Source organism: Amblyomma mixtum, chromosome 2 (genome assembly GCF_055824585.1).
Source record: "Amblyomma mixtum isolate Tamu chromosome 2, ASM5582458v1, whole genome shotgun sequence".
In the NCBI taxonomy this organism is placed as follows: domain Eukaryota; kingdom Metazoa; phylum Arthropoda; class Arachnida; order Ixodida; family Ixodidae; genus Amblyomma; species Amblyomma mixtum.
The window spans coordinates 299277495-299304265 of NC_143013.1; the positions used below are offsets into that span (position 1 = coordinate 299277495).

General features: G+C 49.0%; 1 protein-coding gene across 2 annotated transcripts in view; it reads right to left on the reverse strand.

Moving 5' to 3' along the window:
• Eph (Eph receptor tyrosine kinase) overlaps window positions 1-10141 on the reverse strand; it is a 255410-nt gene extending 245269 nt beyond the window's left edge. For both annotated transcript variants that reach the window (XM_089574614.1, XM_089574613.1), the window contains exon 1: window positions 10054-10141. In XM_089574614.1, coding sequence (XP_089430740.1) covers window positions 10054-10141 — 88 coding nt within the window. The remainder of the gene's footprint in view (window positions 1-10053) is intronic.
• Between the last annotated feature and the right edge of the window lie 16630 nt (window positions 10142-26771).

A 26771-nucleotide genomic window follows, 5' to 3' on the forward strand; every position in this document is an offset into this window, starting at 1 on the left:
CCACCCATACAGCGTCGTACCGATCATCCCCATGGGTTTTTAGTGCCGGGAGCACATCAGACACGCACAGTGCGAATAGCATGCAGAGAGAAAAGAATCAAAACCAGGAGAGGAATCATCTCCGTAGGAAGACAATAAAACACTTGGCGGGGAAGAGTAGACGGGAAGTGAGGGAGGGGGGGGGGGGGGGGAGGTGCAATAAAAACACATAACGAAACGTGGCTCTCTTCTTCGGGGTGGGCTGCAGCAGAAAGCAGCCTGGGCAACGGGCCGGCCAGGCAGGCGCGCTCACTGCAGCGTGGATTAATCGGCCGGGCAGCGACGCGTTGCCTCGATCGATACGGGAGAACGCAGGGGAGAGGACGCGCGGAGGGGGAGAGAAATAGAGAAACGGAGGGAAGGAAAGGTTTCAGGGGAGAGAGCTCTGGAGGAAATGGGGAAGGGAGGGCAGAAGACGCACCAGGGGCCAGAAGGCAACCAACCGTGCGAGAGCACAGGAGTTTAGTAAACAGGCCGTGCACAAAAATAAAGAGAAAGCAATAACGACGCGCAGTCACGTTAGCCTGCATTGTTCAAAGGAGGTGAAAGTGATTTACCGAAAAGTGCACCAAGTTACGTGGAAGCGGAAGTTGCTACCGTAGTTGTCCCGCTAAAAAATGAGAAAAAAAAAACGACGCCCATTTCATTCGGTGAGCTCGCGTGTGTGTAATGAACAGCCTTCGTTTCCTGTTCACTGCTAAGCCTCCAGAGAAAGCTATACCAAAAACACTCAGATAAGGTGCCTTGCTTTCGATGTGGATTACTTTCCGACCACAATACCTTAACACGCAGATCACCGCTCAAGATCGGCTGCTTTGTGTCTGGTCCTTGCACAAGGCATAGTTGTGCCTTTCCAGTGGCAGGCTGCTTCCTGTACACAGGTGGAACTTCGCCAAGACGAACAAAAACCAATATGTAGAAGCCTATGGTGACACTCGCGGACAGGTGGCAACATTCATCACTTTGAGGCTCAGACCTTATGTGACAAACGACTAACCACAGACAACGCGAAACTCCGAAAGAACGAAATCTAGAAAGAATAAGACTCCGGCAGGAAAACGGGCTATTCTATTCACCGTGTTATTCAAAATCCTCCGAGGCCTGCCATCGCAATGTGCCGCTCCTGTTTCTCTTATTTTCCAAGCTACTTGTCTGCACCAGAACTTATTCAAAAGCCAGGAGGACAGAAACACTAACGAAAGACATCGTAGTCCTACATGTATACAGAGCGAGGCAGAGGAGGTGGTTAGGTTAAGAAAGGAGAGTTCAGCGGCTCTCTCTGTCGGAAGAAAATAATTGAAAATTGGTTTTACGGACAATGAAAACGCGCAGTAACTTTCTCACTTCGTGGACACGCCAACATCTGAACTGCGACGTGGGCGAATAGACAAATAGGATGGGAAAGGTTGAAGGGGGGCAAGAGAGAAAGAATACCAGACCGACCAAGAGAAAGACAGTATCATCGCGAACTGACGAAACACACGCTGGAAAGACGCCGTCACAAGAGTACCCGTCTGCCAAGAAGCGAAAGGGATGCGCACACAGACGGTGTGGCCCTAGCCCGTCCGTCGCTGCCTCGGCCGCACCCGGACACGGGGAAAGGAAGCGCGCGGAAGAAGCGGCGCACAATGCGAGCACGACGGGCGAGCAGCCAGCGGTGCTTTCTTTCCTGCAGGTACAATACCCACACAGGGGCCGATGGAAGAAGAAGCGCATGCATCCGCCGAGGCGAGGACAAGGGGAACAAGCTAGGCGTGACCTGAACGGGCCACGACTGGCCACAGAAGAGGATGATCGCCGCCGGAGAGGGGCGAAGCTCCCTTGGAGCACGGCGTCTGCCCTTGTACGTCCAGGGCTGCTCGCGTTGCTTCTGCATGAACAGCACAAGCAGCACGTGCAGAGGGAGAGAGGGATGCAGCGAACTGTGGCTGCCCGCGCAGGAAGACGCCACCACGAGGACGAGCGAGAGAAGAGCCCCTTGGGGAAAAAAAAAAAAAAGCGAGCAAGTGGCGGACGCGCGCGCTGCCCAAAAACAACATCCACACCCCACACCGCAGCGCGTGCACACGCACGCACGCACGCACACGGTCGGCAAAGACGTCCATATCGATAACGCGAGAGTCGATACGAAATTACTATAATCAGCTACGGCCGGCGAAATCTGCGCCCGTTCAATGATGAACCAGTCGACGGCCGCGCTACGGCACATACGCCGGCTCTCCTCGCTGTTCGTTCGTTCGCTCGTCGCTGCTGCTGCTCCAGCCGAGCTCGGGAGAGAATATACGCGCCGAGGTTGCCGGCTGGCAATAGACGAAAGGCTGGCCAAGGAGGACCGGCAGTGGATCAGAGGAAGGGAGGGGGGAGGTTATAGGAGACGGGGGAAAGAGAGGGCGGGCAAGAGGGAGACTGTTTGGAATGCAGTTTGCAGGGAGCTCTCCTTCGCGGCACTGCAGTGTGTGTGCGTAAGTATTACGCGAGGCACAACCACCGCCGCCGCCGCCGGCGGGAGAGAGAGAAGCGGGGCCCTCGACGGACGTTAATTGCGCTGACCATTGTTAGTTTTCGGCCCGAGACGCCCCTCCTGCGGGCGTCCTCGCGCCATTTATAACGTCTCAGAGGGGCCTCCTCGACCGGCGCGCTCCCAGCGTCCGTCCCGGCGAGGAGACGACGACGATGCCGCGGCCACACACACTCGGGAGGCCGAGAACGAGACGCCCGGGGAGGAGGGCGACCAGCAGGCGTCTCAGGAGAGGAAGGAAGGAGCGTATTTTACCCAGCGCTAGGAACAGCGTGCAGCGTAGAGACAAAAGGAGCTCTGATCAGAAGTTTTGCGGCATTCCATGAGCGTACGCTTGCTCTAAGCCAAAAATGGGTAAAATAGGGCAAGTTGCGCCACTTAACTTTTCCCGACGAAAGGTTACACCATGGGGAGACTCCTCTGTAGTTAGCCCCTAAGGGATTAATCGTTGCTCTCTGAGGGACCTGTGGCTCTGTCAACTCAATCACTCTCCACAACATCCCAAAACAGCTGTTGCACCTTCATGAATAAATACACCCATCACACATCGACGCTACTATCTTGAATTTTTTTTTTTTCGCAGTTCCGTTCCACGTTCCACAACGCACTGAAAGAAAGTGGGCGTGATGCTTACAAATGTGGGGGCCCTTCAACGTCAGTCTCGTGCCCAGCGTCTCATGCGAGCTCGTCCTGTACTCACAAGTGTACTGGAGACGTCTGTTGGGTTCTACCAAATAAGCTATGTACAGTACGATAGCTATGCTACACATGAGGCCATGGTGGCGTAGCTTGCGCGAAAAGCCTATTTTTCCTTTAGTGCCAGAACTTCCCTCATTCTATGAAGTGGATCTGGTCAAGCCAACGATGTCGCACTGATTCAGATCCTTTTAACCTTCGTGCTGTTGAGGGCTCAAGAGTGAAGATTCAAGAAATGTAACGAGAATGTGTAATACCTAAACACGGCGCTCAAGTTACCCCCCCCCCCCCCTCTCCCATTAATCTTTGTCTGCTTAAAAGACGCTAAATACCAAAGCTGCGCCTGGGCCACCATTAATGAAAAAAAAATATGATATGTACAAAAAAAAAAGTCAAAAGGGACATAAAATGGAATTTCGATCACGCATGGCTGCAGGCTGCAAACTAATAGACCATTCAGCTACGGTCCAGAAGTTTCCTCCAGAGAAAGTGAGATCCGAGAAGCCAAACGGTTGGTTCATCGACCTTTGCGGGAACTACAGCATGTGACGTGATAGCAGTTGCGCCTGTCATTCCAACAGCGATGGCTTCCGCCGCCGAAGCTGTAAGTTAAACCAACCCGACGAGGCAGAGCCGAGCGGAACGCATCTATCACAACAATCACCACAAGCGACTTGTCCGTCGGTGCTTTTATAATGACGTCAGCAATCCCGCTGACATCGCGGGAATACGAAGGGCGTCACTGATGACATTTTTTTTCCAGCCAGAAACGAGCCTTTGCTCTCATGCAACTCCGTGAGAGTGGTCCAGCGACTCTTAAGTCCAGTTTCTGGCGCAAATGGGTGTGCGCATCGTTAGGTCCAACGGGCTGCGCAGCACCACACGCCTTTCCGTTGTTTCCGCTCAGAAACAGCGCACAACAGGCTTTCCGCAGTGCCGGGGCTGTCAAAGAACAGGACAACAAGAAAAGCTCTCCTCCATTCTCACCGCCCAAACAAACACGCATCTCCGCCAGCTCCATTCAACGTCAACAGGCGCGTTCTTTTTTCCCCCCCAACAGTAGAAAAAGAAGCCGGGCGAAGACAGTTGCGCTCAGGCGCGCGCGCGCGCCTCGTTTGATGCAGGGGTTTCGTCTCTCACTGTAGTCATCAACGCACCGCGGAGAAGGAAGTCACGGGGAACGAGGAAAGGCAAAGCAAGGTGGAAAGCTCGCAAGGGGAGGGGGGTGGCTCCGAATAAGAAGGCCTTTCCGGGCACACACTCCGCGTAAACAAACGAAGCCGCAGGCGCGGTCGAAAAAGGAAACTACCCCCGCATGCAGCCGAAGAGACGAGCACGCCGCGAGACAATGTGCCGCTCCGCCCCAAGACGAAAGCCAGAGTACGCGCGCGAGCGCGCAAATGCGATCGCGTAGCGCTACGTAGCGCGCATACAACAAGACCGACAAAGAAAAGAAACAAACAAAACGAGAATGCCTGAACGTGCAACAACCTTCCCCCCCTTCGGGTTCGCCCAGAGCGAAGGCCGGAGCGGGCGCAAGCGCCGCATTCAAACGGCTCCTCTCGCGAGAAGAGCGGAGCAACATCGCTCGGCTTGCGAAAGCGGAGCGCGGCCGGGCAGCACGCTTCGGGGAAAGGGGGGGGACGCGAAGAAGAGGAAAGCTGTTCCTCGCGGGGTCCGCGCGGCACGACGCACTGCGAATCCCGCCCATCGAAACTAAATCACTCAAAGTCGCCCTCCCATCACCACTTATCACCCTGCACGAAGGGGTAAACACGAACGGCGTTTCGCGTCCAGCCAGGGCTCCCTCCCCCACCGACGTCCCCGCTCCTTTATTTTTTTTTTTTCTAGGAGAGGAGGCCGTTCTCTGAGGCACCGCCGGCAGCAGAACAGCAGACCGCGTTTGCTCGCTGCCAGCGAGCGGCGCCAGTGACTGACCTCTCCTCAGTGGCCGCCGGAGCACCACCACCACCAAGCTGTTGCCCCGGCACGACACGACGCCCGCTACCAGAAACCACCAGAGTGTTGTTGTGCCAGAGCGACGCTCTCTACAAGTAACTCCCAGCAACAACCAGGAACCACCAGCGCGTTCCTGGTGGTTTGTTGGAAGGACGGCCGACCAACCCAGCTGTTCCGCTGGCGCGACACTTCCGTCTCCAAGAAAAAAACCTTCCGTCTCCGAACTACGAGACCGTTGGTTCTTTGAGAGCACAGCATAACGAACAATATCATAAAGTGGCTTTGAGCCTCAGCCAAGAATAACGAATGGCACTGACGTCCAGCGGTCTGAAAGAACGCTGCTGGTGCGCGGCATCAGATGACGTAGTTTCAAGGACGCGAATATGCACGTCAAACCGGGCTCGTTAGGCACTAAAACAGTTGTCGTTAACTAAATCGCACCGTACGGGAAAACCACAGGCGTAATCCCCAAGTAAGAGTCCCAACAACGACATTCTAAATAAATGAGAAGCACACTTCAACAGTGATCGACCGGACGAAACGGGAAAGAACACAGGCAAGAAAAGCGTCCATTATCGAGAAGCTCCCGACTTCTGCGGTCCCTAAAAATTATCTTGCCAGTGAAAAAGAAGCGGATAAGGGGGGAAAGTGGTTCTTTCGAGAAGGCAAACCTCAGAGCTAGAACCTGGAAGGCCCCGGCACGCCCGGCAGCCTCTGACAGCTCGGGAGTGAAAGGCATGTGTACCGGAGAAACGCAAACATGAGGTAACAAGGCTCGTAGAGTTGTACGCAGGCTTTGACACTGCAGCTGGTACACTTCACCAACGGCCACGGAGGCGTACTGGCAATACCTCAACTTAATTCTGTGCGAAGCTGGATGAGAATACACAGGGCAGGGTACCACCCCGCTGTTATGTCACAAACTGAAGCGAATTACTGTTACAGGGAAACCTCTACTTATGGACATCTATATTTACGTAACCATTGATTGTACCAGCATATACTCCCCTGCAGACTGCTGTAACACTGGTTATTTCATTCACTTTATAGAAAATTTCGACGTAACAGAAAATGACCAATCCTTGTCCATTTACGCTTGATTGAGATAGGGTTTAATGATAAATTAAACTTGAAAATGCTCAGGAAGGGGGGGATGGTAAACAGCTGCATAAGATATTTTAAAAACTTGAAACATTTAGCGGCGATGAGGATAAGGTTTCCTTGCTGGACTTCCTTCAGGAATCTTTATTTGTATATTAATACTTTATGCGAGAACGCACGCTGTCTGCAAAAAAAATAAAAAAATAAAGTGAAGGTTTCACTGCATCAAAAACTACATAGTCCCAGGAGGCTAGTGACCTTGAAGACGCCAGCTGTCAGCCGTGCTCATTTCGTCGGTCGTAGTCAAACCGCAAAGCAACGAATACAAGTGGCTGTGCTAAGGCAAACGAAACGACAGATGGCGCTGAGGTTTAAGCTTTATCACCACCACTATCAACGCTAGGCGAATACTGCGCGTAAGAGAGCAAAAAAACGGGGTCAAATCTCTGGCTTCTCGATCTTTTTGGCGGATAAAAAGTGAAGGTAATCCGCGCCCGTTGCTGCGGTGGCTCGTCCGTAAGCCAATGTCCCGGATGGCCCCAGCGTTTGGCACCGTCTTGCAGCCTGAACGATGCCGTGTTGCAACAAGCGCTAAGAAGGAAGTGGCAAGTTGGGCCTGGTTATGATGCCGTTTCTTGTCGACAACGTTGCGCAAGGACACGAACTTTCGACGCGACGACGGGAGCATGCATGCTAGCTATCTAGAGGGGGGACGATACATTTGTACGCGACCAGGGGCGATGACACCCCGTCGGATGACCTTATCCGTGTCATGCTAACTTTACCCAAACACTAACATTTGCTAAGTGTTACGGAGAACGAATAGCAGGGCAAAGTAGTGCATGCGCGGACGGCTCGGAATGCCGGCCTGTCGATGGCAGCCGTTGACGCGGGCATTGTCAATATAAGTGGACGGTCGTACACTCTTAGGAAAAAAGGACTAACAGGGGGCGAGATGTTAGTCTTTTTGGGGACTAACTGACCTGCCACTGGCATTCGTTCCTTTCGGGACTAGCTGCAAGGGGTCTAACTGTTAGTCCCCTAGGAAAGGGGTGCAATAGTTAGTCCCCGGGAGCAGACGTTTAATGAAAAAATGCAAATGACGCGTGATTTCTAGCGCAAGTTCGAGCGGGATAGTTTCCGGTGACACATATAATAAGGACAGGCAGTGACTGACGGCAGTGTGTAGGCAGTGACGGCGCCAAGTGGGTGGAGACCGCCACCCCATAACTTTGGCGGGACAACCAAAAATTCGCCAATCGCCTCCTTCAAACTCTGAAGAGAAGGACGTTTGCTGATAACACAGTCCACATCCCTTCGCTGGCAAGTAGGCGAGGGTCACCTCGCTGTATATTGCACATTTTATTTATCAGGAGCAAAAACCTAGGTGGCATCATGAATGTCCTAAAATCCTGCACCACCCGTTTTTTTTTTTTTTTTTTTCGTGCCATCACATCGGGAATATTCTGGACCCATCACTGGTGGTAGCTACCGCTACGAGGACAATGGTGTTCTTGAATGTGTGCGCCTGTTCTGCCCACATCAGTGAGACCAGTTTTCCACTGTGGCCACTGCCGTATTCATCATTTTTATCAATGCCACCGAGGTAGATTTCAACTCGACGCCAGCATCTTCTGAGCGTCAAACTGACTAGAGCGCAAAGTCCGGCTCATTCTCACGCTCTATTAAGATGTCACCAAGCCACCGGCGTTCCCCGTAATTTAGCTATCGGGCAATTTTATCAGCAAGGCCAATGTCTAAGATTTCCAGCGAGTCAAATGTATATGCAAATTTCAAAGCGGGAGGAACCTTACAAGAAGGCTCTGCTGCTGTTAAGTTCTACTTAATTTAGCGCAATCATCTGATCATTGTCGTTTGCCCTTCCCTTCTGACATCAAACGAAAAAAAAAAAAAATCGTCACCGCGACCTTGTGCCCCAATCTGCTCGATGAAAAAGAAGCGTAAACCTCAGTCGTGTTCAGAGACACACAAACAAGGTGTTTAAAACAGGTCCGTAATGTGGTGGCGACGAATTAAAAAATACACTGGTGAAACATTGCAGTATGTTAGCAAATATACATGTTCACACAGGCGTTGAGCTGGAATACAGAACTGAACAGGAGGTTCAAACATTAACCAGTTGTGGTCCAAATGAAACGTAGAAAAGCCGACGAATATGCCAATGGCATAGTATTGCACCTAACTGCTACCCTTAAGACAATGCGGTGCGCATAAATATCAACCGATGTTTAGGATGCTTGTGTCGAATGGGTAGCCCAGCGCCATCTGTCGCTGCCTATGCGGCCGTGAAGCGTGAGCATGAAGCTCTCGCCGGGTGGAAAAATATTGTACTCCATGACCCAGTAGGTAACGCGCCAGGCTGCCAAGTGTATCACTCAGAATAATTTACTCGAATAATTTACCACACGTTTGTAGGTCTCATTGTAACAGACTTTCTGAACAAATCATTACCGCCCTTTCATTCGATATTGATCCCTCTCCCCGTTAACTGCAATGACTGATACGACATGTCCATGTTTCATATGGACCTTCGTTAAGCATGCAAATATAAAGAGAAGCATCTACTCACCTTAGCCATTCGAGCGGTTCACGACAGCCCACCGGCGAAAAGAAAACCACTGCTTTCGCGATCAACTCGCTCATCTTTTTCTCCGAAAATCCAAACATGGCACCAACAAGGCAGGCGGTCGTCGACTCAGTGGCGGGGCCACAATCCGAACGTCGATGTCCGATGTTGGGAAACACACAAATCGAAACGCTCCTCAGCGCGTGAGGAGCGAGAATCACCAAGCACATACAGCGGTGCAGCGTCGTCGTCTTGCTTGGGTCCGAGGTGGGGAGGGGTAGCCCACCGCACAGGTGGCACGAACGAGATCCGCCAGTACTTGTCGTGTTACACCACCACAGAGCACCCGCTCGAACGGAGAAACATGGCAACGTTGCTCTCGGCACAGAGGTTAATAATTTCGCACAGAACTGACTGCACTTGCAGGACATAACAACTGTGCGCTGCTGTCATGATAAGTTGCATTCGCTCCTTCCACATCCGAATGTCCCCCTCCCCGATCTTTTTTTTTTTTCTTTACTTAAGGGCAACCTTTTACACCGAGATAACGCACTTTACGATTTGTGTACTTGCATAAAATACTGCCACCTGTGGTTCAAGCTACACTGTTCCTCTGACAGGTTCTGACAAGCTGCAGGCCGTTCAACATCCTCAAGCAAGTACGATCACAAATAACTTAGCAGATCTGTTGCCTTCGCATGAAAGGTTTCCGATCTAGTATTTTAATTGATGCATTTGAGCTTTGTCGCAGGTGGCTTGCAGAGCCACCCTCTCATGCGACCAACTACAACTTCGCAGGGGTCGCCGAAACGAGAGGCCAGGGTAGCAAACAAGCCTTCGCCCAGCGCTTACGTAGCCACGGACAGCAGCGCATCGCACGGGCCGGAATGAACGCCGGAAAACAAAACATAGCAAGCGGGCGAAGAGGAACCAGCGCGGCGAAGTTCCCAAACCGGCTGGCAAGGGCCGCAAGGGCATCGGTCGAGCGCCGTGGAAACACGCCGGACATACGCGAGCGCGTCCTGCCGTGCCGAGAAGCGTGCACCGCGGTTCTCAGTTCTTCAGCGCGCAACGGAAAACACCACCCGACGTGAGCGACGAAGGCTCCAAGGGTCCAAGATCCAGGCACGACCCCGCGGTTGATGATGCTTACCTTGGTTTCCTTCGCAGCGCACCAGTACCGGCAACACCACTGCTAACATGCAGACAAATTTCCAACGCTCCCTCCGATCCGACGCCATGACTGCATCTGACAGCTCGGGAGGGCAGGCGAATGCGGCTCCCGTGGAACCGGAGCGAGCGACCGCCCCTTTGGCCGGGCTGCGTCACTTCCGGTCGCACTCTCCATTGGCTCCGCCGGAGAAAGAGAGAGAGGGCGTAGCAGAGAGGAGGCGAAGAGCCCGCGGAAAGAATCAGACGGCGAAAAAGAAACCCGGAGTGTTTCGCGTTGAAAAATCGCGGCCGATTTTGTGGGGGCTGTTGGGACCAGCGGGGAGCTCTCCTAGGCAGATCGGCGCAGATAGACGGCGACGGGCCGGAGAATTCCCGAGCCGGGCAACTCTGAAGAACGTGGGCCCTTGCTCTGCCCCGCTCATTGTTTATGGCGAGACGTCAAATTTGGAGACCTGAGAGCTCTCTCGATGCTAGGAACAGGTTATCACAGCGTACGAGGCGCAGGAAAAGGAGAAGGCTCATAAGCGAGCATTCCAAGCGCAGGGAATTTGGTTTCTTTGCATAATTAAAGCTTGTGGAAAAAAGGCACAAGGTCTGTAAGATTTATTTGTTGCCGGTGGACTTACAAAAGAATCAATTCTTCGTGACTTACTGAAAAGGAAACAACCGAACTATGTCGGCGAGCGATGACGCGTAGCATTTGTGGAAAATATAGTATAGCTTGAAGAAATCGTAAGTAAGCTTCATATATTGCAGGAATCTTGATTACATGCTAGTTTCATTTATTCCCTTTAATACTCAGACAAAAACCAAACAGGCACGCAGAAATCTTTACCACGGCACGTTATCGGTCGCTGATCAGGAATATTCAGAAAAGTTACGGCGTTTACAGTTCGCGAACAAAGCGAAAACTACCCGATACTCGTTATTCAAGAAGTTAACTTACTTCAGATCCCCCTGGCTTGTATTCTCTTTTCACATGTTTATAATATCGAAGTACTTGTTTCGTTGGTTGAGCATATCACTTGCAACCCAGAGACATGAGGCGGTTGGGATCTTCGGACTGATGACTGACGTGTAACTGTGATGACGAAAGGTAACATTTTACCACGGGATCAGAATAAAATTTTCCGGATTCTAGAGCCGTAAGCTTATTTACAAAGATGTAGTTTTGCGTTGAGGGACCTGGATGAAGCTCTTCGGCTTTTGTAAGCGTGCGCAGTCTGTTGTTTTAACGATGCCGACGAATAAAGCGACAGGTTTAGACGGCATAAGCAATAGGGCTGTGATAGAAAATTTTGACATCCTTGGTCCCGTCTTGTGCTCGCTTTTTAACCATTCTGTTAATGCTTGCAAGTATCCGTCTGTATTGAAAACAGCGAAGGTAGTACCAGTATATAAGGACGGTGACCGGAACGACGCAAATTGCTACAGGCCAATATCTCTTCTTAGCACAATTAATAACATCTTTGAAAAAATTCTTGCAAACAGATTCAACAAGTTTTTAGATAAATACGGTATCCTCACTACACAACAACATGGTTTCAGGTCACACCATTCAACTTCCACAGCAGTTCTGTCACTTACCCAGAAAATTAACACGGCTTTGCACAATGGCATGTTAGTTGGAGTAATATTTTTGGATTTAAAAAAGGCATTCGACACAGTTGATCATTCTATACTGATAACAAAACTAAAACACTACGGCTTTCGTCATAATATTTCCGACCTACTCACTAGTTATATCACTGACCGTGAACAAGTTGTGGTAATGAATTCCTTTACATCCTCACCGCACAAGCTTTACACTGGAGTACCGCAAGGATCCGTACTTGGTCCATTATTGTTTTCCTTATACGTTAATGACTTACCTTCATTTATCGGCTGTTCAAAACTTCTGATGTATGCTGATGATACATGTTTAATTATAACGGCAGATACAATGAAAGAGCTAGAGGAAAAAGCGAATCAAGAAGTCCATAAAATAGCGAAATGGTTCTCAGCTAACAAGCTGACAATAAACACGAAAAAAACTAAATACCTGATATTCCATTCAAGAAGAAAACTAATCGCCCCAACTGATGTCAGAATCCTTGTAAATAATGCACTAATAGAACACACATTTTCATTTAAATATCTTGGTGTCACATTTGACAGCCACTTACACTGGCAACACCAAATTGAGGCAGTCTGCGGGAAGTTGGCGTCTGGATGTCATGCTCTTCATCAGGTTAAGGAATTATTTGACATCTCTACATTACGAATGCTTTATTTTGCCTTCATCGAAAGCCATCTATCATACTGTGTCGAAGCATGGGGTGGAACTTACCATACGTATTTAAATCCTATTATCCGTCTTCAAAAACGTGCATTAAGAATAATAAACAAGTCCAACCGTTATGAGCACAGCAAACCGTTATTCCGCAAGTCAATGATCCTTCCATTTGATTCATTGTACCGATTAAAAATCTCTGTATGTATTCACAACATAGTAAGTCACAACCACCCTTTTCATGCATCAATACTACATCTCCCGCTTCGGTCCACTAGAAACCTCTCTTTCGGCAATTTCAACCTCCCTACCATCCGCAATGTATATGGTGAGCGTTTAGTGGAGTCTGCTGGGGTAAAAATTTGGAACGCGATACCCATTTCTCTTAAAAACTCACACAATTTTGCTGGTATGTTTAAAAAACACTTAATTGAAATAATTGATTTAACCTGAAATTCTTTTTTCGTCACAGTTTTCTGTTATGTACTTTGTATGTAACACGATAGTTTTTACTAACACTTGATGTCCGAAAGTTCTTTTTGCATGTCATGTTTTCAAAGCTATTTTCTTTCTTTTGCCGCGCCGAATGTTATCTACCAGTGTTATTTAGACTGCTTTGCTTTTAATCTTGTACAACGCTTACGCTTTTCTGTATATGTCCGCCGTTTTTGAATTTGCTTTTACGTGTTTCGTGTACTTGGACCCGAACTAGCCGCTGGCTATGGGTCCAAAAAGTGTTTGTATTTCCTGTAAAAGAAATTCGAAAAATAAATTGAAATTGAAATTGAAATAACCAGATGAATTTCACATTTTAGCCATTAATCAATACAACAGCTCAACCGGCAGAAATTAGGTGCCAGACTCTTAAGAATGCAGGCTGTATTTCTTTCTGGACTTCAGCATGCATCTCGATTTCAAAGCGACACGGCCCGGTGCGAATTCAAGGCCACCGCTGCTCATCAATTACAAGCGCAAAACATCCTTTGTCGACAAAGCGCGTTAAGATCAGCAATATACAACCCCGGATTTAATCATATATCGTGTCCTATTTTATCCATATTCAAATGCGATGCAGAGTGCGACAAGGATTTCCTTAAAGAGACCCAAAACAGCCTCTCTCCGTGTCTCTGTATCACGAAGCATATTCGTCAAGTCAAGTGAGTACTAACATGTATTACGAATGGGCCTTAGGCGTGTTTGTTCGCTTCGAGCACGGCATGTTAGTGCAGAGCTACCTAACATTACTCACTTGTACCCGGCTGGCGAAGCTTATCTGCGTCCGTCATCACTGTGGAGCCAGACCCCAAAGACAGAAGCGCACCGAGAGATAACTTGCTAGTTGACGCTGTTCGCCTTTATCTCCTGATAAAACAAACATGCTCCTGATAGTGGCGTACTCCAGCTCATTTGCCCGCTTTGTCCGAATAGAAACCATTTGCAACCCGAATGGCAATACACGGCCTGCCGGCGCGGCTACCGCGCTTCGCTGCTGTTATCGTTTCTTTACCCATCTATATACCCAAGATGAAACAAGAAGGTGACCGCATAGTGCTGAAGAGGAAAGATGTTCAAAGTAGGGATGTGTAATTTACTCTCTTCTTTTAGGCTCGCTAGTTAGATTTCTTTTACTTATCCAGGTCATTGAAATAAAGCTTATGCTCTGCTCCATGCTTACAGCCCATAATTTCATCTAAATTCACGCATAATTTGAGCAGGTATGCGTCTCAATAGCGACGCGAACAACGTGATAGCTGGAATCAAATAGATCATACCATGGACTGATTACCGAGTCGAAGTGATTGCTTACGATACAGCCTCGCTGGTGGTGCTAAGCTATAGCGAGTGGACTTGAACTCTGCATTTATGGACGGATCACATATTCTAGCGAATGGGCCGGCATTAAAAGTGTATCCTCATAAAGCGAACACTATGCAGGCAGACGCGCTAAGGCAATGCTGAAGGAGCGTCTGCACATGAAGCTCTTCAAAGAATGCGGGATCTGAAACAATGAATCCGCAATCTTTGAGACTGACCAGCACCACGGATGCTGCGTCATTATGTGCCGTTACTCGTCAACGCACGGGTGTATCCTAAGCCATTTTTTTTACGTGTAGGAAAAACCGTGTTAACTCGGCTTTTGGTTAGTTGGCGTCGGCCCCTTCATTTACCGCTACTGTACACGTTGACTTGTACAGACTGACACCACGCCCAAATGTACAAAGTATTTGTCTGTTTTGGTAATGCAAGAAAACTGAAGGTCTAGGCCAATGTTTATGCGCGCGCAATGGCGGCTTCCTTCAGAATCTTTCCTCTATCAGAGAGAATCTGCATCGGTCAGCCTGGGCAGGTGGATGGAGCTGACAAAGCCGTCGCGTCCTGTCTGTTTGTTCTGGAGGCTATTCACGCTGCGTCTCCTCAACCAAAGCCTCCTACAAGATGGCGCTGCCTCAGCGCGTGTGGAAACCTAAAAGAAATACACAAAAGAAGATGAGAAGACGCTGCAGACGTGGTAACATGTCAGCGAAGGCTCGCGGGGCGGCCCCCAACCTACCTCTGTCACAGGGGAGCCGATTGACGCAAGATATAGGTCTGGTGGGAACACCTGAAGTGAGGGAAAGGGAGAAAACAAACTAACTAAAACTGTGCAAAAAGGGAGCTGTTCTTTCGACCAATGTCGGGCTCCACTCTGGCCCAGTGATGGATGCCGACTGCTTCAAAATTTTGTCCGACCGCCTTATCTACATCTTTGAACAAAGTAGCTTTAACGACCTGCTAGTTCCCAGAGACGCGTGGTCGCGTTTACTGGGTAATAAATTATCAACTCCTGCGCTCGCATCACGAGCGCTTTTGTTTCTGCCGGGATGGGTGGGACGCAGATGCCTATAGCCTTATCTGACCAAGGTATAGTAAAAGGGGGAAGGCGGGTGTTCTGCATCATAACCTTGTGGCTTTGAGTATGATATGCGATTTTCGGCTGCGGCTTCGCGTTTCGCCTGTGGAGATTGTGTTTCGCCTGTGGCGTTGTGTTTCGCCTGTGGCGTTGTGTGGAGATTGTGTTTCGCCTGTGGAGCCTGTGTTTCGCCTGTGGCGTTTCGCCCATACTGTGGAGATTGACACAGTATGGGAGCTATAAGAGAAAGTGCTCGGCACTACCTTTTATGTTGCATGCTCGTGTAATTCAATTTCTAATCGCCTGAAGAAATGTATCGCATGAAGAAAGCAGAGAAGTGACTCACTGCCTTTAATGTGAAAACTGTTGTCAAAGTACCACGCACCGATAGAAATACTGAACACTTTCTCGATGATGATGATGATCGTAGGCTGTATACGCTTTGCAGCGAGTGACCAACATTGTTGTGACCTATAGCTGACAGAGATGCCAATGTGACCCAAAGATGCCGCTCAGAGGACGAGGTCGTTGTTTATAATGTATGGGCTTGGATATTGTCTCCGACAGGCAGATAGTTGAGCAAAAATTGTTAAGTATGTTCCTGTTTCAAATTTCACGGTATACGCATTGATGGTCCAAGGCGTTAATTAACTTGTATAAGTTCGTGAACTGCTTTCAAGCATATGTACTGCAGCAAAACACCATGCATTTATTTTTGGTTTTTTTCTCCTTCCGATTTCACACATCACGCGAGCGGTTGGGAGCGTCAGGAAATGACCACAAGACTTTGAATGGTTCCCGCAATGTCACTATGAAATGTTAACCAGGAATAATTATGACAAACGCTACGCTTACCATCTTCTATCACAAGCAGTTCAGGAGCGCGTTCAGCAACGGGGCCCACAAAGGAAACAGAAAGAAAAACAGCCCCGCCGCGGTGGCTCAGTGGTTACGGCGCTCGGCTGCTGACCTGAAAGACGCGGGTTCGATCCCGGCCGCGGCGGGCCGAATTTCGATGAAGGCGGAATTCCTGAGGCCCGTGTGCTGTGCGATGTAAGTGCAGGGTAAAGAACCCCAGGTGGTCGAAATTTCGATGAAGGCAAAATTCTAGAGGCCCGTGCACTGTGCGATGTCAGTGCACGTGAAAGAACCGCAGGTGGTCGAAATTTCCTCAGCCCTTCGCTGCGGCGTCCCTCATAGCCTGAGTTGCTTCAGTACGTTAAACCCTAATAAACTAATAAACAAACAAAGAAAAACAAACACGCAAAAAAGAAAGGAACCCCGCATGCACTCGTCCCATATGGTCGGGTGGTATAGCCTAGCACGTTTCACGGTTTCGCTTCCCGTCCTGTGCCCAAGGACTATGTACACACGCAGACACGGATCCTCTCGAACTTCGGGAATTCATTTCACGCGGATATCCTGCAGGTACTAAGAGCGGCTGAGCAAGATTGAAGGTCCTGCTTGGCGGTCAGCCGCCCGCACTGGCAGCCTACATCAACGCCACCCGCACAACAGCCGGCCACGCCACCGCAGCCACTATGGACGGCCAGCGGATATCTTTTCCTCACTAAGGGCGGAAAGAAGAAGGTGGCACCAAGGACAGTGGCGCCGCCAGGGAGAAAGGTGGCGCCGCGATCGGTTGACGCGTAAATCACGTCCAGTTTTAGTGTCCCTGGCTCCTATTTACCGCGCCGCGCCGCGATCCTGTCTCGCTGGACTCTGCCCATTGTTCCGCGCGCTCTTTTTTTACGATTCCCGGTTTTTATTGAATGCCGGCGCGCGTTATTATACGCACTAGCGTATATAGGGAACGGCTGGCCACTCAGTCGGTCGGTCTCTTCAAGGCTAAAGGGCTACCGAACGCTCGCCCGCTTCATTCCTTCAGTTCGCTCTACGCAGATTCCCTCTTCGAAGGTGCTGGACGCGAGCCTTTTGAGAAGGTCTGGCAGCGGTTGCCATCGGATGCCCCATCCACATTATTTCCATGAGTGAGCGGTACATGCATTTCCCCAGAGAGATAGAGAGAGTGAGAGAGAGAAGATTGGAAATATGCGAGATCCTCCATGCCACCAAAGCTATCTTCGGAATCGCCTGATATTCGCTTTTCCCGCTGTCACTCCCTTGCTGGTCCGATTCTCTCCACCTTTGCGGATAAAATGATGTCCAATGTCTCGCGTTTCTTTCCACATGTCTCTCTCTGTTTGCATTTCCCTTTTGAGGCGCCTCTTTCGCGCACCGCACGTGGCTTTACATCACGAACGGATAGCCGGAGTTTTTTTGACGGTGCGTATATGTATATAAGGAGGGAGGAAATGGCATATGGGAGGCTGGATGCCTTCGCAGTGCTAGCTGGGATGGCAGAGTGATTGCTTCCAAGTGAAACACTTTTCCGGTTGCGTAAATATTCCGGCAACGAGGTCGTCTTTGAAAATGACGCCGGTGACATACAAAGGTTGCCATGTGAAGTGCGTAAAAGGACAGCGTGCTTTCAGTCGAATGTGGACTGTGTGCAGAGGAAAATACTTGTATATTGAGCCATCAATCACAATCGACGCCGCCCTGCAGGCAAGTTTCAAATCTTCACGTACTGGCATGCAACACGAATAGGGGCTGTAGCAAAGGCTACGAAATAATGTGACTAACAATTCACATTTTAATTCGAATAAATCAATTCCCGCACTCGGGATCGCAAAGAAGTTTTTTTTTTAGGGGGGGGTGAGAAGGACAAGACAGCTGATACAACGTGGTGCATTTATGGCTGCCTGTGTTTTAGACTCATTTGAATAAGTAAAGCTTGCAGACATCGATCGACACCTACTCCCAAGACATGATAGAGACGTAGTGAATGCGGAGTTTAACTACACTAGCAATAGACGCAGTAAAAAAGGCTGCTATAAATGGGGAAACAGCCGGGGAGGGCAAAATAGTCAATCTATTTCGACCATGTAACCTGAAGCTTTTTTAGTAGTGTACTCCACACTACATAGAACTGACAATACCGGCTGGAGCTGATCGCAACAAACTTGACCTTGGTTGAGATTCGAGCTGAATCTCTCGCCCGAATATCAGAGTTGTTGAATAAGTTGTCGTTCTGAGTTCACTAATAAGCTGTCACTTTAGGCTGACTCATATTCGCATGGACAACCTGTTCTGTGCTTTGTTTGTATTTTCAGAGGTGGCTAATACTGTGAACAAAGAGGCTTACCCGATTTGCCAAGTGGCAGTCGAATCCAGCGGCTTCAAATATAGCTTAGGATAACTATACCCATGCGCAATTGTGGTGGATGTTAGCACGCTATGTCAGTAATGATTGCGCTGGCAGTATCATTAGTGGTAGTATGAAAAAGAAAAAAAAAACAACTTGGTTATAAGCTGGCCAGGGATGGATATAGAGCTGAAATCTGGACGACCATCGCAATCCGGAATCGGCACGAGCACGCGAACAGGGCGAGCAAATAACGGCAACGACGACGACGCCTGTCGGTGCGCCTCGTGCTCAAGAAAACACCGCGTGCCAGACCTCACGAAGGGCGCTCATCTTCCTGCCTGCACGAGGGGCCTAGTCACGCAACCCGCGTGTGCGTTAGGAAGCAGCCCACTGCTCCCTACCCGTTCTTCATCACCCGTAGCCGCACTCTGCTCGAACACAGCGACTCCGTCGCAGAAGTTGCGCGCTCTGAGACGGAAACTGCGACAGGGAGCAAGCAACCATGGTACAGGCTTGGCGACGTTCATGTGTACTTCTAGTTAAAGTCAATGGAACCAGTGACTTTACTTCTGGTGCCCAGGCAGCAGAGGAGAGCACGAAGGCCCCGTACCACGTCAGATATGCTATCTTAGTGATTATCGATGCCTTGAGATCACTGCATAAAACTAAAAACGCCGCAATCTTATCAATATCATATCCTTATCTTCAAGCTACACGTTTCTTTTCTTCTCCTTTCTGTCTCATCCTATTTTCTTTTTTATTTTTGTTCAGGCAACTATCTTGTTCTCTTGCACTTGCAGTGTTATACTGCCAGTTAGTGTACAGTAGCTATGGCAAATGGCCAAAGAAATTAAATTAGGCAAAGCAACGACTGAACCCCAAGATAGACAACTGGTTATGATGTGAGAGAAGCCAACAGCCACAGAAACCAAGGGGCACATGATTTTTAATTCATTTATTTATTTTGTGGTGGTGATCAATTTAATTACTGAATATGTTTGTTATTCAGTAATATAAATTGATCAACACCACAAAATAAATGAATAAATTAAAAATCCCCTGTGCCCCTTGGGTTCTGTGGCTGTTGGCTTCTCTCATATTTATAACGAGCACCTCATTCCATGTCTGCTTAACTGGTTATGATGTCTGATAAAGAAGTTCGTGTTTCAAAAGGGTGCTTTTGCCTTTTGTTGTAGAGTTTTTTCTTTTTCATGAATTTGTAGCCTTGGTCTCAATTTCTGGTTTTTGCCGCAGATCTTCTGGTCATGCAACGCAGCAGCAAGATAAGATAAAGAAAACGTTGACATCGCGATGTTTGGGCATTGGATGTTGCGAAAAAGTGTCCATATATAGACGACAGTCACCAAACTAATATCCGTGCCACACGGACAGATTTAATGCCATTAAGTGCTTATTGCCTTAAGTTTTAATGGCATTCGTGCGGTGCCACACGCATAAATTTAATGGCATTAGCCTTACTGCCATTCGCGACCTACTGAGTTCGCCACAACTCATTCGCCCGTGCAATGTGTACTCTCGTTCCCATTCCACACGCCATGGAGGAATCCTTCCTCCATGCCACACGCAGAAAAGCATGCAGCTTTATCAGTTACAACTGCCTAGCCCACTATAAAATGGTTAATTCTTAACTTTCGGCCAGATGAGGCACCTAAACCGAATTTTCGATGCGAAGAGCGCCATTTTAACCAGCCTTATTGACTGGTACTCTCGACTTATGTGCTGACATGCGAGTTTATGGCTACTTTTTCGACTTTTAAAGCAGGAACAGCCGTATTTTCTAGAAAATCGTTTTTACATTACATTTGAACATCATTCCCGATATATTGTGCTCATTAGGAATGTTTATATAAAGATGAAACTTTTGACTACCTTGCAAGCGTTATCGTCATTGTCACTTTCGATAATGGCATTAAAAGTGGACGTGTAGCACCAACTCCGAAAATAATGGCATTAACTAACTTAAGGCCTTAAGCATTTACTGCCATTTCTTGTGCGCGTGTGGCACGGGTATAAGCCATGTCTGCGAACGGTATAGCGTGTCCGGTCGTGTAAAAGGGCACGACAGGACCTATGCACTCGGGCGACTTGGAGGTCACGCACACTGCACAGAACTGGGAACGCGGTGCCATCACACGAGAGAGGGGAGGCTGCCGGCGCTGCTGCTGACTGCGGCGGTGGCTGAGGTATACATACGCGCATGCAACGAGTGTTGCAAAGGCGACAGGTACGTTGAAATGTGATGAGTATGAAGTGCTCACCGAGCCGTGTTTGACGCAACAATTAAATTCGCTGAAACGACCCCGAGAGGTCGCTGCTTGAGGACAGAGAGACGCCGAAGAAGTTAGTCTGTGTGCTGTTCGTTGCTGGTGGCAGGGACGTCAGACTGGTGAATTTGTGTCCAAGCGAAGTGAAAGGGGATAACAAGTGATTTGGTCATGTGTGTATGGAATAGTGCTAGATGCGCGAGTGTTTGGTATATATAGTTACCAGGGGTACACAAAACCCAAACACATGCCTTCAAAGTCACCCCTGCAAAACTAAGCCGCTTGGCTCTTTCCACTAGAAGTGCAAGATAGCAAGACGACAAGACTGCATTTGAGGGATTTTTCATGATCGTCTGATTATTCATGTCCAACATTGTTCGAGAAAAATTTTTAATACTGGAATAATGGAAAGTATGTGGAAATATTGAAGGTAATGGTCCATTGTTGCGAAATGTAGCAAAATCTTTCTTTTATAGTGTTTCCATCGTTCGCATGGAACATGTTATGACTGCCATAGAAAACCAATGCAGAACGTTTCGCACGACAACAAAAACGTTAATAGCCACCAAATGCAAGCCTGTCGACGGGGGATCGGCGGATATATTGGTTGCTACAGTAAATCCTATAATGTATTTGAAAAAACTGCGTTCATAAAGTCTTTCCCATTGAAAAACGCTTTTGTAATATGCCAGTAATCTACGCTGTACCAGAAGTGGGTAAGAGTGCTATACCCCAAACCATGCTCCCTATTTAAAGAATCGCAAAGTATTCATACACGTCAGATAAAGCTGGTACTGGCACTGCACGCGCTTCGTATTTGTTGTTTGTATACTCCGTTCAGCAGGTGACCGCAAGAAATATGAAACGCGTCATTACAGCCATGACTTCGAAATAAATCGTTGTTGCATTAACTCAACAAGGACGTGCCTAGCATCATCAGTTATCCTTCGCACACAGTGACAACTGCCGTTTATATCGACGTCCACAAGCATGGACGGTACATAGTTCAGCATTCCAAATGCTGCTACTGTCGACTCCCGCCGTGGTCAAAGAACGATGCCTGGACCTACCGCGGCGCACAGTGGACATCGAACGTTATCCACTTTGACTCGCAGCTACCGGTATCAATTCCCAGCTGCAGTTGCTGGCTTTTACCTATATTTACAGTTAAAAAAAAAGAAAAAGAAAGCAAGCGAAGTATCCCACGTAATGAGATTCCTGCACTATCCGAGTGTCCGGGTACTTTATGCTAAGTCCAGAACCCCCCGTCGTACAGCCTGCAGAACTCTCGCCAGCTGTTTTGTTACCAGAGTAAGACCCGGCATATTGCTGCTCTCTTTATTGTTCTTATTACTACCATGGCTTAACTACTCTGTACTTTGGAGGCGCAGCCAACGTATAACCCCAGTAGGCGCTGCCACAGGCGGCTTGCGACAGTGCGGGCCGTGAAATGGAATCCGCGAAATGGAAACCAGCTGCCAGCGCAGCCTCCCACGATGGAAGCGCGGCTCAGTCAAAGGTCGCGGTGGTTTCGAGACGTTAGTGTCCCCTAGTGAAGCGGCATCAAAAGAAGATGGGCACCCGTTCCACACACAGCCTTCGCTTCTTCTCGCCACAGTGGTCCGGTCGGTCAGTGCGGGCGCTTGCTCGGGCGGGGATGCCGCACCCGGGGTGATGGGGGGGGGAGGGGGCAGCAGCTTCAATACAGATTCCTTCTTCTTCTCCACGCGTGCCGCAGCAGCAAACGGCGTCGCCGAAGCTGACGCTCTCGGCAGCCGTGGACGACGACACGCGGTCACCGCCGAGAGAAAAGAGCGCAGAGGAGAAGCGCTCTTCTCTCTACGGAGTGGAAGCAGTTGTAAAGCTCGAAAGTTGTGCGCCTACGAGGCTCGTTTGAGGATGAAGGATTCAGACGTGCGGGCCACACTGGATCCAAAGATTTGAACCTTTGTTCCGGAAGCTCCGGCTCAATGACATGTTGCTTGTACATCCTGGAGTTTATGCTGTGCTTATCTTTTTGAGGTATTGTTTCAATACAGAGTCGTGTTTTCCGGACCTGTACCCACCGACTGCCGTTAGAAGGGGCGGGACCTCGTCGAGCTTCACTTATGCGGCTTTCATCCCTCACCCCATCTCTACTGCAGAGGTAAAATAAAAGTTTGGTTTGATTTCATTTCATTCGCAGCACATCTATTTACACTATTCACTGCTTCACTCCTGCCGGTTACTCTCTGTGCTTTGTGTAAGTGAGCGTCGAGAGACTCTTTTGTGAGGAAATTGAGGAAATATTCTGACACATTCGCGAAAATATTGAACTGGTGATATAAGCGGCACGAGGGGTGCGCTGCCGTCACCTCTTTTCGTTTTCTTGTGCGTGGGAAACATAGGTCTGTCAATGTGGCCAGCGTAACAAGATGGGTCGGTTCGTGACACCCTCGTTCTGTCTTTAATGTGCTACTTTGCGCCTACCTTTTCAGTTGCATTCCACGTGGAATTCTTTAAACAGGGCGTAGTTGGGCATGTTGCTGCAAGCCTAATGTTGACAAAACACTGCGCTGCGGACACAAGACGTCGGACGAGTCACGCACGAGAAAAAGAAAGTAGGAAGAAGGAGGGAATAACAGAAAAAGGACAACAAGGAACATAGGCGCGCTAAAATGCGATAAACATGAACAAAAAAATTGGATGAAATGAAGCGTCGACAAAAACGAGCCGGCAGCTGCATCTAGGAGCCAGGAAGACATTAAACAATTGACACCTGATTCCGCTTTCCAAAAGAAGGTTGATCAAAGTAAAATTAACACACTAACTCCCTTTTTTATTTTGTCCAGAAAGACTAAATGATCAGCCTAAATCCTCATATTCAACTCTTGTGAACTCACGAAATCAGTTGTTCACACAGTTTCCCCACTTCTCCTATATAGGATACGCCACATACTTTTCGAAAATGAAATCATATTTTCAATTCAGTAAGGGCGCAAAGCTGGCAGCGTCATTGCTTTGGAGACGGCAGAAGCAGACACATAGCCAAAATTCTTGGAGGGGTGGGGGGTGGTAATTCCTTGTAAACAAGGGGGAGAAGGGGGTTGTCGATGTATGTCCAACAAGAGCACCGCCGTGAGAACCGAGTGGGGGAGTGATGAGCCCGATCCTACCGCGACAGTTTCACGCACAAGATCAACTGCAACCTAAATGTGAAAACGAAATGACGCTGCTCCGCATGGCGCGAAAGTTGTCACCTCCCGCTGCGAAGCCGCTGGAGAGGACGCTGGAGCGTCGTCGGCAGAGAGGCCCGCTCAAAGCGCTTTCCAGAAACGAGCTGCATTACACGCGAAAGCCAATCAGACGGGACGACGGGTCTCGTTCACTGCGCCGATGGCTCGTATTTCATTTGGACAGCCACTGCTGTCTCGGCGGCGTCTCCCCATCGTCGCCGCCGGTCCCAGAGTAGGCTTCTCAATGCGCTGTCCAGCCTCCGCCGTCAGAGCCACCACTGTGACCGGGGTCGTTTGCTTCTTTGGACGCGGCTGCAGTAAAGAGGCGCATCTGGTGGCGAAGCTTGTTCTTCGCGGACACAGCCGGAAACACTTTGCACTCGCAGAGCTCTGAAGAAAGACTCTTCCCCCTCCCCCCCCCCCCCTTTTTTTTTGTTTGCTTTGTTTACGTTGCATTCAGTCTAAAAAGCTCGTTTTGAAAACGGTGGTGTTCCGACCCCGACGCTCATTAGTGTTGAAATCACAAGCGGAAACGAAAATAACAGCTTCCATACTGGTTGTGCGCGTTCAGGCAGAAGCCTGCTGTTCCAGTGTGCTATTTTTTTTTTTTTGCCTCCATTTCGTTTGCGGAACAAACGAGGGAGCAAAATGAATGGTAGCAGCTGTCGACCGTGTAGTGAGCGTCATATGACACAAATCGAAACGGGTTGACGAAGAAAAAGGAACGTACGGGCTGGGGTAAAAACTACATCGGGCACATTGTATCACAAGTGCCTGACGAAATATCGCAGAAAACTTCCAGCGAAAAGTTTTTCTGCACTACTTTCTGGTAGGAACATGCTCGGATATCCATGCTTGCACCAGTGTGAAAGCCATAAAAGCTGGCTCCTGCATTACACTGATATGGCAGTAACTTGAGGAGAAGTTGCGTGCTGTTCCTGGACGAAAGGAATGGTAGTCAACGCCATACTGTATCTGTAGTGGTCAAGCTAGACACTATCTTGCTATACCCATGCCAGTAAGTCGCTTGATGTTTGGCTCCAGTTCTAAACAGTTGCCAGACCTGAGAGTGGATCGATTTGTATGAATCCGAATGCGAAGTGCGGGTGAATAGTTCACAGCATATGAAATAACTCCGCACAGCAGTGTATCTAATATTACGGGCTTCGTTCCCGTTACTAACTCGTTGTTAATATCAGCCGTGAAAGAAAAAAAAAGTGCGGACGCAGGAAAGGGCTGACCCAACACATTGTGAATCACATGCTCAGCACATTTTGTGTGTATGTATGTGTTAGTACCGCTGATTGTGTACCTTGTACTTGACATGTTATTTAATTTACTTAGGTATTTACTTTGATAATCTCTCATATCTATCATTTGAGATCTCTATAATATTACCAAACTGTAAACACGTCCTAGATCGAACGAAATTTGACACGCACAGATCTTTGCTATGTATGTATTTTGCTTTCATGTAGTTTTATATTTGTGTTTAATTACTTTGAAAGGTATGCCCTGCCTTGTAGAGTACCCTGGGCTTCGTCAAGCTGCCAATACCAGGTTTTAGACCAGGTGATCCACCAAAATATTTCGGTAAATAAAAAAAATGAATTGAATTGAAAATTAACGCCACATACAGCGGAGTATAGCAGACCGAGGGAAGACAAATAAAATAGAACAAAGAAGAGAACGGGTACACAGAAATGTTAAGAGGCAGAGTCTACGTTCAGAACACCCGCGTCCAAAAACCAACTCGCCAAGCGAAACTCGCTTCCAATTCGGTTTTTCCCAGCGGACGGTCCATTTTCCACGCTGCGTCGGAGACCCCTCGCGAAGCCTTGCGGCTCTGCACGCCGAGAACACAGCCGCGACGGGCGCCCTTTGGATTCATAAATTAACGTCGGCCAGCATTTCTCGCTCGCGCGGCGCGCGGTCATCATGGTGCGGCGTTATGCGCGAAGCGCCTAGGCTGCCATTCCGCTCGCAGAGGATGCGTGCGCACGAACGATACAGACGTGGCGAACCGCCTTGGCGCCGGAATTCGTATGCAAATCGTAACTGATTAACTACATTTACCTCCCCTTCCCTTCTACCCTACCATCACCACCACCACGCGGCGCCCAGCTTTCCCACGAAGAATCCGCTGTAGGCGCGTACCAGGGCTCGGTACCCGTGCCGAGATTCGTCCGCCGTCGTCACTGTCTCTCTCCCTCTCCCACCTCTTTGCGTCGCCTGGAGCTTAACCGAAGAGAGAGAGGGTGACAGAAAGGAGGGGGCTCGCATGTCCTACCTCGCCGCTAATGGCATGCCGACGGGCTTAATGCGCCCAGCGTTGACGCATTGTCTCTCTCGCTGTCTGTCTGTCTGACGGGCGCAGTGGCGATTTTTGTGTATTTGAGTGCCTGTTTTTAGATAACACGCGTATCGCTTCTTTTTTTCTTCTCTTCATTGTATTCATCATGCTCTCTCGAGCGGGCGTTGTGTCAGACAGCGACTCCGCCGGTAGGACAAGACAAATTATTTTTTTTTTGTTTTCTATCATAGGCATGCACATGTGCATTAATTCGTGCAGGTGTACTCAGTGCCGTTACGGTGGAGTGTAAAGAGGCGTATATAGCGCCACGCAGGAAGTGACGCTACAGTAAGTTATGACAGCGGGTATGTCACAGGGTGCGACACGTTATACGCCGTTAAACGAAGCGTTTGGGCAAGTTGGTAACTTTCTAGGGACGTAATTGCAGTGCGAAAACCACAGACTTATAAACACATAATATCGCACGCGTTATACTAGTCCGACGATGTTGTGCCATGGAATTGTTTATTTA